Below are 14,140 nucleotides of genomic sequence, written 5' to 3' on the forward strand. Positions count from 1 at the left end.
AAAGCCTCAGTAACAGTGAGGGATGGCTATAGTGGATGGCCCCCACACAGTTGTTAAACTGTCCCTGTGGTTCCCCACCCAAATTATTTGTCTCTCAATAGCAATGGGCATTAAACCTCCTCCTACAGCGGAAACAGTTCTCGAAGGAGGTGGGCAGCAATTATTAAACAAACGTGATATCTCCTCCCACTTAACATCATCTGCCCTCAGTGGCTTGTTTACAGTGCAGAATACTCGCTCTTGGTGAGTCAGCCCTTCTTGCATTAAACATTATTGAGTTATTCCTGAGAGAATTTCTTTTTTTGTTTTGTCTAACGGCTCCCAACGGTTCTCAGTAGCATACATGTTTTACACTAAAAAGAGGAGCGTGGCATAGAGCCTGCATTTTTTAAAGGGTGGAACCCTGGAACAGTTCATCTGATTCCTAATACCAGCCCATTTCCCGCTGTGCTTCTGCTGCACTGCACCACATGGCTCCCACCCCCAAAACACCAAAAGTTAATCACCCTACCCCATGCCGACTGGTTTTTTTTTTCAGTGTGATTTGATTCAGTTTGGCCTTCAGATTGTGATGGGGGCATGCAGAACATTGCTTTTCATCAAGCTTACCTTCTAGTAATGTGTTTTTAATTCTTCCTTCACAATTTTCACCATTTCCTCTAAAAGGATCATTTCTTTGAACAACATATTGTACAGGTGACGACATCTTTAGTCGTCCCGATGACTCATATTTGTCCACCGTTCCTTCACTCTGTGCCGTTTGCTCGAGTCGTTTTCCTCTCGTACATACATTTCGGTTTAAGGTGTGAAAATGTTCAGACGCCAAGCGCACAAAGCAAACAAGCAACATAATCTGGCAGGAGATGGGATACTGTTTCGTGGCAGGATAAGAAAGGCAGATCTTACTTATAACAGGCTTAGTGAAAAAAAAAGAATCACTGAGGATTTACTTTCATACGTCGTAAATGTAGTCCGTTCACTGCAGGAGGCTTCAAGGATTCAGACAGAAACGACAACTCAGGTCGTCAAAGGGACCAAAGCCAGCGGTAACTGATTTTTATGTTGATGGGGCAATCAAGAGCACACAATGGAGGTAATGTAAAAGAGTTTAGGGTATAGAAAAGTGCATGCAAAAAAGAAGATATTGCGTCTACTTTGTGACCGTAATTCATTGCCACTGCCTCAACGATAAAATCACAGTTCACCGTCAGTTACTTGCTAAGTTCTGCATGAAGGCAATGCTGTAAACAAAGAGATTTAGTCAACCGATCACATTTTCTTGCCAAAGTGAGACATTTAGCAGCGGTCCAACCGTACACAATTATATGATTATGTGATTGTTGTACATGAGATGACTTTACCTTATCGAATACACCATATATCCAGCTTGGCCCGACAGAATGAATCAACCCTTTTCTTTATTCAATATTTAACAAAACATTCACTAACAATATGCTACCAGCGTTTTGTTGTTGAAGCCTAATTTTCACTAACAAAATCCTGTTTGATAGCTTCAGTGAATTTGGCCAAAGTTTTGAAAATACGTTTGGTTTCATGATTCAACTCTTCAAGCCATAGTTAAGATGCATCCAAAAATGCATATCTTATACTGTCATGCGATTGCAAACGCTATTTGATGTACATTCTCAAAGGTGATTGCAGTCTTTACAGTCGGTGTATTTAAACTAGAAAACGTTGAACATAAATAAATATATTCACCAAATTAAACAATTGATGCTCTCCTGGATTCATTTCATGTTCATAAACATGGGAACAAAGAATTTCAGATTCAACCACCTTCAGTACCTGAAGACGTCGTAGTAAACTTTTTAGTCAATAGGTCTGTAAAAATGTATTTACTCACTGAAAGTTTTTTTTCATCCATCTTTTGCTTCTCCGTGAAAGTTCATACTCACGCCCCATCTTTGCTGAAATGCATATCCTCATTAATTCCATGCTGAGCAGCGTCCCTCCCTATCAGCATATGTATTGTTTCATTTTGACAGCCAAGCTCAAATGAATGTACGATAATTAGCTAAAAATGGACCAGTTCAGAACACTGTCATATTTTGTCATTGCCACAGAGTATCTTGTTCACGGGAGGAAAAAGAGGCTTGTTTTCTTTCTGTCAGATGTGAGATTATAGCTGGCATGCAGGGCTAGCAGTTGATAGCAGAGATTTCATTACTATCAGTCCTAAGTACTGATTATACTTCAAATAGGCTGTGTAATCATAAAATAGTTCGTCAATATTCAAATTATCCCCAATGTTTCCTGGTCCGTTGGCACATCTAAGCCGTCATAAGAAATTGACACTTATTTTAACCAAGAAAAGACGCACAATGTGAGCAGCTTTGATTTCTCCAACTTTTGCAATCGCGTAGTTGATCATCTATTTCACAGGAAACGATTAGGTCCATTAAATTTGCCCTGCTCTTTTATGAAGCGTTATTGTCTAATAAGCCATGGAAAGGGGAGGATTTTTCACATAGAGCAGCTCTTGATAGCACACTGTTGGGTGCTTCACGGCCAGGGGCCAAAGTTCTTTAATGCAATTACTGATGAAAATCGTCTCTTTATCAGTAAGTAAGACCCATCATTTCACTTACGAGTGGATGCAGGTTTTCACAATGAATTTAAAATGAGGGAATATTTATATTTTGATGTTCTTTCTGAAATGGTACGTTTTCAACATCCTTTTTTCAATTTTTTTCCATCAAGCGCGACGTAATGGAGCATTGACATTTCACCTTAAGATCAATGTAGCATGACATCTATGGGCGATGTATCGGTACTGTGCAGCATCATATGTCATCGTGGAAATCATCCTGCTAAACCTTCTTAGCATGAGTGGCTCAACTGGGGGGGGGGGGGGGGGGGGGGGGGCGTTTATTGCCTGCTGCCTCAAGGAGTTTTATTATGTAAATGAACACCATGCATCAAGCCTTATTTCTGTATGTCTTTAGATGCCCCTTCTTCAGTTACATTGATCCGTGAGCCCACTAACAAGAAAAATAAGCATTTTCTCTCAAATATTTAAAGAACCTAGAGTCACATTTTGTATTATGCTGCCATTTTATGAAGCTAGGGAAATAAACCAATTGTATTAACAACCCCTAGCAGCTTTAGTGAAACATAATTAGGTTCTTATTTTGCATTTGAGGAGAAAGGCAATATTGTGTATCACATTAGGTTTAACAATTCATGAAGTCACAAGTCAATAGTTGAACAATTTCTCCAGCGGTAATTGACACCACTGGGTAAAGGGAAATGGTGTTCTTTTACATTCGTGGGTGGGTGTCATAACATATCGTGAAGCAGTCTTCTAACCTTGTCAGAAGTTATCATGGCACCAATTATCTGTAAAAAAAAAAAAAAAAAAAAGAGCCACTGTGGAGGATGTACTTCATATTTATCAGCGAAAGGGTAACAGTCCTTGTGTGGAGAGGCACAATCTGTTTTGTCTTTCTGAAAAACTCAAGGGAGCCACGAAGGGTGAACCGTCTGAGATGGAACAGACAGTAAATACACATCATATCACAGTAAAGGGGCAATGACAAGGGCACTTTCTTATTTGTTCACTACAACACAATTAACATAACTCTGTGACATCTTCTTGAACCGCTAAAACGAACGTTGTCATGTAACGGCTCTCTATTCCTGTGTCTCCCTCCCTCTTCTCTCTCCTTTCAGGTCTCCACATAATGGAGCGAGAATGAACAGAGAGCGGCTTAAAAAAAAGCATGAACTGGAGGTTTATTGAGGTCATCTGCTTCCTGTTTATATGGGACCATATAACAGTTCAGTCTTCGCGCCAGGACCCGTTGGCCACTGAACAACATGTCACCAAGCAACATGACTGGCTCATCTCTGACCGTGGACCGTTCCACCACTCTCGGAGTTATCTGTCCTTTGTGGAAAGATTCCGCCAAGGATTTACGACCAGATATAAAATTTATAGGTGAGTTCACTTTCAGCCTGTGCACTGATGCCAGCTAGGCTTTTTAAGAATCTGTAGGTTTTAATGTTTTTTTTTTTTTTTCTTCTATTTTGGTTGCAAAGAGCTGCACTGTGTACATTTTTAACCAATTAAGTGTGCATCTTTTATACGGACTTGCAACCACTCTCAGCACTGTCGACTTCTTTTTCTCCCCTATATGTACTTTCACTGCACTCTTCAGTCATAGATCACAATCCCAAAATACTGGATCCTACATTTTGCATAGTCCAGATTCAAATTGCTAGATGCATAACGAAGACTTAAGTAACACATTTTTAGTTACCAAGACTACACTGATGACATCACCACCTATTTTTTATCCTTTAGAAAGACACAATATTGGAGGTTTTAACATTACCTTTTTTTACACTGTGACTATTGACAAACCAAATATCTTTTGACACATAAACACACTAAAACATTTCTAAATGATTTACAATAAAAGAGTTGAAAGCCCAAAATATATTAAGCATCAAAGTAAGTTAACTCATACTTTATGGTCATTCTAATTCATACTTGCAAATTTCACACACATCAGAACTTAGAATAATAACTTGATAAACCATTAGTGTCTAATTAGAAATCCTCCCCCTGCACTCCATTAGGACCATAACGAATGAATTTATCTTTAAATCATCGATCAAGGATTCTTCTCAACTCTAAGAGTTCATATCTTGCTTAGCATTCTACATCACATTATTTGTTCCATACCAAGGAAGCGGTGGAGAAATGAGATAGAACTCCTCTTTCTAGGAAAGACGTCCTTTGATTTCTCTGCATCTCCAGTCCCTTCTAACTCAGAAGCATAGAAAGAGTGAGGGAGTCATTTTCCTCCATTCCTTTGGCACTGCTTTCACGGCGTTTGTTCGCTGTCTCGCCGCTCCATCTCTCTTGGTAACGTGCCACAGCCCCGGGTCCCCACTGGCTTTTCTTGCCTTGATGTCGTCACATGAACGGTAAACACGCATTTGCATAATGCGCGGCTTGACGGCGCCGCGATGTTGCACAGAGACACGGATCTCAGAGGCTAAAAAACTTCTGAGGCCTGCCTTCCTGCGGGCGCCGCGCGAGCCGTCGAGCGCCGGCTGTGATGCTGCGGTGATTTATGAAAACAGAGCGTGCGTGTGTGTTTGCATGTCGGGGGGGCGGGGGGGGGGGGGGGGGCTGATGGGAACGTTGCCGGGCCCAGGTGGCTCCTGTCATTTCTACCTCTTAACAGACCATTAGTGTTATTAAATTCAGCTATCATTGCTGGATACCCCTCTCCTCGCCACGAGGCAATTCAATTTCGCACTGAGCGTGTGAAGAATTTCATGATAACAATCAACGTCCGCAAAACTGTCACAACATGCAAAAGTTTGATTGGTCCCTTTTGTAGCCACGTTTTTACGACTGAATGAGAGATGCTTTTGAGCAGGTAAGGCATAAAAAAAATCAAATGCAGTACCTGAATCAATGGTGTGGGACGTTCTCCCTGAGATCCAAGTGTTTTCCAAGGACTTTAATCCCAACTTGGACCAACAGTTCATTTCAATGATTGATACATCTTCAACGAGAAAGGGGGGAATGTGTGTGTGTGTGTGTGTGTGTGTGTGTGTAAATAAGTGACATCAGCTGGAGCTGGTGTTTGGTTGGAATGAAATCATACATGCTCTCGGTCCTCCTTGGCACATGATTGCCCAGCCGTGCTCTTCTCTAACCAGCACTGAGAACTGAATCGCTTTGTAAATTTCCCCCGGGACCTTCTCTGCCTCGACGATTTAGTGGTGGAAAGTGGTTGAATCAGATTTGCGGAGAGACAAAGCATCCATTCCTTTCGGGGTTCTCTTATCAACAGGAGATTACTCCGGTGGCACGCCGCACGGACAATGCCAACCTGATCAGCAACAAATAAATCTGCCCCATCTTTAATGACATGGGCGATGCGCCTAATTTGAAGGATAAACAGATTTTGGAAGTGCCGGTGCTCTGAAAAGGTCACTGTCGCTTGAAGGGGAAAGGCACACCACAAGGCACCAATTATCCTCTCCCTCTGGACTTATTTCTCTCTAAAAAAATAAATAAAAATGATTGGAGTGTGCTTTGTGTGTGCCGCTGCTGATTGTGATCCTCACGCTGCATTCTTTTGGTTTTCTACTCCCCTGTTTTCCATAAACATAAGTGTACATTTCCTGCATGTTGCTCGTCAGTCACAAGCAACTTACTTTCACCGCTGGCTGCGCTCGGCTCCCGGATCAGACCTCCGGCAGAATTGTGTGTATCAACGCGTGCTTCAGGTCGCGGTGAGACTGGATTTACTCAAACTAGCGCCTCTCATTCGGTTGCTTGTACTCTATTATGGGGTCGAATGTGTTTCAGATAAGGCCTGTTCTCTCTTTGGTCTTTGTTCGCAGAGCTCTATCTCAGGTTCTTGTGTGCCTGAATAAGAAACCAATATAAATGCAAATCTGGTGGCCATTAATGCATTTTAAAGGCTTCAAATCAGCATTGCTCTGTAATCAAAGACGCAAGATGGGGGTTGTTATTTGAAATAGAAATATTTATGAGAATGAATAGTTCTGATTGATCATACTTTGAAAAGACATGTCGAGGTAAATGGAAAGAGAAGGTTGATGGAGCCACTCTTGTCATTGGACCCGGGCTCATGAAGACCCAACACATTAAAAATCAAAATGAGTTTATCAGGGGTATATTTGTAGGAAGATTAATTAACGTACCTTTCTACTCTTTTGACTTTATTAGTCAAGTTGAAGTAAAAATATGTTTTTTTGGTGGATAGTAGATTTAAAAACTGCAATACATCCAGAACTCTGCTGCCCGCCTCCTCACCCATACCCGGTCCAGAGAACACATCACCCCGGTCCTCGAACAGCTCCACTGGCTCCCCGTTCAATATCGGATTCAATACAAGCTCCTCCTCCTCACTTATACGTCCCTCCATAACCTGGCTCCGCCCTACCTCTCTGAGCTCCTGCAACAACACCAGCCCACCCGCCACCTCCGCTCAGCAGGCACCAACCGCCTCACCCCTATCACTCGCACTAACCGCCGAACCCTGGGGGACCGAGCCTTTGCCATCGCCGCCCCCACCCTTTGGAACTCACTCCCACAGCCCATTAGAAACTTGACTCATTACCTTCCTTCAAATCAGTGCTCAAAACCCACCTGTTCAAACAAGCTTTTTCGTAAACCCCCTTTTTTGTTTTTTTCCCCCCATGTAAAGCGTCTTTGAGTGTCCAAAAAAGCGCTATACAAGTTCGATTTATTATTATTATTAATGCTTCGTTGCCAGGTGGATATGTTAGGCATACGGCAGAGAAGGAGAGATTGGATTAGACAACGCGCGCTGGACCTTGAAACAATGACCGCCCACGGCATCTTGCGATCACCCAACCCGACCAAGCAAGGCCCAACGAAGGCAGAGTCCTCCGCCCCAGGGCGAGAGCCAAGATAGAAGCTATGTCGACCCAGTAAGGACCAGATGCAATTTCACTACCCAGCATATTCTTGGCTAATGTCCAGGTGCAGAAATATAAAATGGATGACTGAGAATTTACGCTGGGCCAGCAACAACGGAAGCGCGCCCACATCTTTACATAGACCTGGCTCCACCGCGTCACCTCGGATAAAGCTGCTATTGCTGGATACGGCGGAATGAGAAGGGGGCTTAACCCCCCCTCAAAACAAATGAGGGCAACATTTGACTGCAAAAGATTATAATTCTGAACCAAAATAAGTACTTCTTATGTGGGTTATTCACGCAACATTTGCTAAAAAGCACGCTACAAGTTTAGCTTACCTTGTAAATACACGCACGTGTTGAGAAAGACGTGGCAGAAGCATCTCCACCAGACATTTCCATTCATGTGTCCTTTGAGGTTAAAATAAGCTTTCATTCCTAAAACACTCTGCTGTAATACCAGGTTTGACAAGCAGACCATGGTTATATCCAATGCAAGCACATTATGCATATCTCTTTCTCAACTTTTTCCTTCATGACATTAATTATTCCTAACTATAATCAGTCCACAGACAACCACTTGATCAGCACAAAACCGTGAATTAATAATCTACTGCTTTAATTTGCACATGCAAACAACTTCTTTTATTCTGCCTCTGATTTAAACTGTTCAGCAAACAGACCTGCAACTTGAAACTCACACATTTTTTTAATACTCATTTTCTTTTAATTTGTTATTAGCATAGCATTGTCTGTTGCCTAATTGGTTCAAGTTCTCTGATGACCAATGGCCAATAATCCCTTTTTCAAGGGTTTCTTTGTGTTTCTTTGCCCGGGCATCTGTCAGTGTTCATCTGGGCCCCATTTCTTTTTTAAACAGAAACAAGGTGTAACATTTGTCCGACTCGGGTCTTGAATTAGTTTGGATGAGCCATCTGTAATTGGATAGAGCGAGAGGACGCGTATTTGATGTAGTCTGCAGATTTGCTAAGAGAGGCTGCAGCAATGTTTAATTCAGCAGGCCGTAGCCAAAGGGAGAGCAGGAGACAGGCAGTCAGGAGAGATGAAACAGACTGGAGGAAGCGGACAGAGACATCGTGGGGTCTGAGGTGCCATTAGACAGTGAGACGGGAAGGTGATAGAAGTGTGTGATAACGAGAATGCGTATAAGTGCTTGAGACAATGACGGGGGTCCGCTGAGTCCAGAGTCACCACGACTTGTGAAGCTGACTGTGATGCTGGCAGTGAGGTCATACAGTCAAGGGGATGAAGAACCGCCTTACCGAGGCATTGAAGTGGCTCAGAGGACTCGCTAACAACATGCACTCGGGCGCACCTCTTTCTCACAATAAAGGAACAACAAAGACTGTTATTAATGCCTTCACAGCATGTCATCAAATCACATCACCAAAAATTGCCACACCTTTTTGCTGTTTTTATTCCTCCATGCGCTTCTGTCCCAATGCTCAGTGGGTGACACAACATCCCTTTATTTATTCATAACTTGTTCATTCATTATTTTTTCAGCAGTGGGGGGTGACAGAACCCTTAAAGACAACAATAAAATAGATGACGACAAACTGCCAATAGATACAAGTTGCTTAAAGAAAAACTGGCTTAATACAATATTGTTCAATGCAAGACAATGTGCTGTTAAATAAATGCATTATTATCAGTTTCCATGCAACACTGTTACTAGGTGATCATGCATATTTAGCTTAGATGACTCACCAAGAGGATGTCACCAAAGATAATTTTGGCTGTCCCCTCATACTTTGGCAGCAGAAGTGAGTTACCATTTGCTGACTAAAGCAGTAACCACTTCCAACCACCCACAGGATCAGCCAATCACACCTGTTGAAATTCCAGAACAGCTTGTCACTGTTGGTCACCAACTGAGTCACATTTTAACTTTAAAAATTGAGATCTAAAGGGTGTGAGTGTTGGTTACAGTGGAGCACAGACAATTTTTTACAGACAAATCAGGATAAACACAAAACTGTATTATAGTTCTCTAATACACACACATGGAAAACAGACATGCATAAAAAAAGAGATGCTACACTGCAGGGCTACACTTCAAAAACAATCATTTGAACAGTGCTGATATTCGGTAACGATGTAGATTTCTCAGCTCTTTAGGTTTTGGAAGACCCAACGGGCCGATCAGGGCTGGAATTCCTCGCCACTTCCCTCCTCATACCAAGTTGTAAAAAAGCCCCCGCTGTGGGACGACTTAATTACTGGCAAGGAAGGGATAGTAATTAGAGAAGAAACAGGAGGCTAGAAGAAACTGTCAGGGTTAAGCACTGACTAATTCACTGCGTGGGACGCCCGTGCAACTCTCCCCTGAGAATGGCAATGCAACATCACCAAGTGTAACTATCTCTGAGGAGATGGGGCCGGAGCAGACATGTCGCGTAGGACACTTTGTGTGTGAAGCCTAAACACATTGTCTATTATAGTGAGACCATAATTTTGAATAGAAACAAATCAGAAGGGTGTAAAAAATAATGATAAATGAAAAGGAATATGTTCCATATGATGACTAGACTCTGTAGTGGTTGCTTTTTATTAATCAACAAAAGAAAAGCCCACGTATTCAGCCTATTTGTTATTTATATAGACAGCAAACAACTTTTTAAAATGGAGTATATACTGTATATTGTGGAGTAATATTTACCTGAGCAGAGACGAAAGTTGCTCCTTGCGTTTTGTATTCAAAGCTTCTCTGTTTTAACACAAAAAGAACAACGTGTCATTGTTGTGCACCAACGTGCAGGATCATGGCTGTCGCTCCCCACTGTGCTCATACATGGCCCTGCGTGTGCTAAGGTCAGTTTGAGATCCCCAAGCTCTATATATTCAACGGAATAAAATGAGTCAGTGTCGAAGATGTACAACACAAGCAGTATTGAAAGGTCAGGGACACGGGCAGTCAAGCAATATATCAGAAACTCTTCCTACTTATATGAAATGTTTAAACAAAGGGAAAACACTTTAGCTGCACTATGCAGAGGCTTTAGGACAGAAAACCAAGAAGATATAATAATATTGTCATTCTAACATATATTGGCAAAAATGACATTGATTTAGACAATAATGACAATGCTTTGCAGACTCGCTCTATAGGGACTTGCAATCGTCACCTCTCTGGCCAGGAGGGAACTAAGCTCATGCAAGAGGTCTAACGGCATGGAGTTACTGAGATTGAGCTCACTCACAGCATTATTGCTCTGGTTCTGGAACAAAACTCCAGGAGGGGTCGGAATATCCATTTCCTTTGCCCAGGGTGAGAGACGGCGAGGGCAGTTTTTGGGGGTTTATTCATGAGCCACCAGCTCATGAGTGCCGCTGCGTGGGAGCTTCTGCAGGGGCAATGAGAGGGGAGCCTCTATGTGAGTAAAGGCCACGACTGTGAGTCGCCCAGAGAGAAAGTCTCTGACTCAGTACCTCGCTTTGGATTGTTGGATTCACAGGCTCGTCCATGGCAATTATCATGTTCATGCACAGGGTAGTTCAAAGTGTTGTGAGGTTAAACTGGGTAACTCCTGGCTAAGCCCCCCCCCCCCACCCCGTCCATGAAGTCTTCCATTCTCAACTCCGGAAGACGTGGGAACCGGATGGTGCCGTGGCTGGGGGGTCATCGGTTCCCCTTCGGGACGGAAACCTAGGAACCCGCTGGTGAGCATCAGCTGGCCTGAAGGGCGGGTCGGTTTGCCAACGTGTAAGAGGCATTTGAAGACACTATGAAGAAGAACTTTTGGCCGACCTGACAAAAGCATCCGTATCCCTGCAAGAGGGCGCCTTGGCTGAAAAGCTGAAAGGCTCTGGACATAGTTCGCCAGTCTTGGCCCCAATAAAAACAACCTCCATGCTCTTCTGCAGTGTAGTGTTCAGGGACAGTGGCTGGTTGGCGTTTTTAAACAGGGAATACCTAGAGGTTGCCCAGAAAGAGCTGGAAAGGTTTTCTGAGAAGAGGGACGTCTTGAATCCCCCTACTGATCATGTGCCCTGTCAGAGACACTTGAAACAAAGAAATGACCATATTAAACAATAAAAGAAATCTGCAGTTTTTTTTCTTTTCGTAACGGTCTCTGCTCTACAGGGAGAGCTAAATCCCTTTAATCAACTCATACCCACATGTTAGTTCAACCTCTCACGAGGAGGTCTCGCTGTCTGAAAACCTATATATTGTAAGATGTCCCATATCGTAGAAACCCAGATCAGCTACTGATCCCAAATTAATTCAACAGGGGTTTCATATGATATCTGCATTAACATGTCGGCCATTTTGGCCCAGAGTTGAGATTGAGTTGGAGTCTCAAAGATCAACATTTGTATGTATTGAATATGTCACATAGGCCATATCATATATATCTCAAACAGGAAAGTGGCATCCTTGTTTTTTGGGAGATTTTTTTCCTTTTACTGCTTTCAAAGAAACACTTGTATCGGCTGTCATGTATTGGACCTGCGTGTAAATCGTTCCCTCTGTTAGCAAACTATTTATGTCCAAGGTGCTGAAATCTACCATCATACAGTCGTATTTGCCTCAGCAATCTTTGCAGTTTCTGCCACAATTAGTTGCAACATGTCAAAATATTTTCTTGACTTGATATTAACACCATACAAAGTACCAGTGCTATGACATTGCAGAAGTCATTCAGATATCCTGCAAATTTAAGCCAATGAAGTTAATTGAAAGGAGCTTTGTTTGGGGGTAGATCAAAATACAAAGGGATTATTGGACTGAAAGAGCCAGTATTTATTTGCAGGCGTTACACAAACAACTAATACATTTCACAGAAATCAACATCATTTTGCTTTATTTTGCTTATGACTGACTGTTATTACGGGGCAAATTGAGTTCAGCAGAAAATAGACGGGATACAATAAGCGCCTTCCAGGGCGCTTTGAAAAATAAAAATTGTTTCTTTTCATTGCATAAATGTCTTGACCTTGGTGGGTTTTGTGTTATATATAGATTGAAAAAGCATTGTTGTGGATTTCATTACAGGATGCAGAAGGTGATGAAGTGTTTAATCAGCTGTAAACTGTATTCTGGAGTGAGGGAGAGAGGGGAGCATATCGGAAAGAATTGCCTTGGATTTTATTAACAAATTTATTTCGCTTTTTCAGATTTTGACATTGATATGCATGCACCCTTGTTGTGTGGGGCGTGCACATATCATTTTCTATTCGGTCCTTGCCCACATAGTCGGACTAGCTCATCAGCAGAACTTCTCATATTACACAGTTAATTCGATTCAAACACATGCCTATGTCACTCAGCCGTGCATTCGCTTCCGGCACCATGTCCCAGCAAATTTTTCAAAGAGATCAAAGTGAATTAATGGATTGTTTTTGATTAGATCCATTTTAGTTTCATTCCCTCTTCACAATTACAGAGTGCACTAACAAAGCTATTACGCTGGTAATCATATTCCATTTCCACAATCTCGTTCCGTTTCCTCATTCCTCATTGCCTCATTCGCTCCATAATGGTCATGAACACAGAAACTTACTCCATATTCAGACTTCCTTCTTATATGATGTAAGTGGAGTTTTCAGTATTGAGATTACCATCATATTTCAGGATGTTGTACAGTAATAATGTAATTTCCAACATATTCCCAAATGTGAATTCGTCACTATATTACCAAAAAGCATTTTTATTACATTATTTATTAATTATTTATTTTACGTTATTGCAGTGGTAAGTAAAATAGATGAATGGTATTTTTTTCCACTCTATCAAAAATATCTTGATGGGGCAGTCAATTTTTTAATAGACAATAAATAAAGAAACACTCAATTCAATTCAAATACCAATGCAGTTAATAGAAAGACAATTTAATCACAGATTCTTGTTTGGGCAGGCATCTTTATATAGTTTTCTTGAACTTTCGGAACTACCTCAACTGAATGAATACAACATTTCCAACGTGCAACGGAAATCAATACTTCCCACCAGCTCATAAAGAAATTGGAAAAGTCTTAACATGCCCGCCCAGACACTGTAAGATTGATGGCAGCCTTTCTATTTCTCTGTTTCTAATTCTATGTGTTATTTCTATGTTATTCTGTACATCACAGTAACCTTGAGATGATCTTGTGTAGCAAATAATTCTCTCTCTCTCTCTGTGTTTTACTCTGGGATGAAAACAGTATCGGCCAAATGCCATAATTTTACACAGATGGACTCTGCAGGCATCGTGTTTCATGACCTCATGACTTTGAAAGATGTCGCAATTTGTAAATGAAACAAAGCTTTGGGGTGGAAAAGCTATTTTTGCTATGTTCATGACAGTTTTTGAATCACTATTCTTTCTGGCAGGATTTGAAATGATATAATAGCCGACAGTCCAGTCCATCAAACTTATTATTACAAAATATTTCATATCAAAGATCTCCTTATCATTTTTTAAGTGCATGTAAGGACACACACTGTCTGTTGCCTGGCAGAATGTTTGTGTATTTGTTAAAAGATATGCAGCTATCTCTCCATAAAGTTTACTGTATGATCATTAACTTGACAGACACATGGGAACATTGACAGTGAGTCGGAAGCGATTCACTGTTGACACGGACCTAATTTTACCCAAACCCATTAGCTTGCAATAGTCACATGGATATTTTTACATGGCCTCTCTGCTGAGGCCATTGACTTTTTTTTA

General features: G+C 41.6%; 1 protein-coding gene across 1 annotated transcript in view; it reads left to right on the top strand.

The window, feature by feature from the left end:
* Nucleotides 1-14,140, top strand: part of brinp1 (bone morphogenetic protein/retinoic acid inducible neural-specific 1) — a 90,854-nt gene that overhangs the window by 18,477 nt on the left and 58,237 nt on the right. The window contains exon 2 of the mRNA XM_037484420.2: nucleotides 3,694-3,961. Coding sequence (XP_037340317.1) covers nucleotides 3,744-3,961 — 218 coding nt within the window. The 5' untranslated portion in view covers nucleotides 3,694-3,743. The remainder of the gene's footprint in view (nucleotides 1-3,693; nucleotides 3,962-14,140) is intronic.

The sequence above is a fragment of the Pungitius pungitius genome, chromosome 18 (genome assembly GCF_949316345.1).
Source record: "Pungitius pungitius chromosome 18, fPunPun2.1, whole genome shotgun sequence".
In the NCBI taxonomy this organism is placed as follows: domain Eukaryota; kingdom Metazoa; phylum Chordata; class Actinopteri; order Perciformes; family Gasterosteidae; genus Pungitius; species Pungitius pungitius.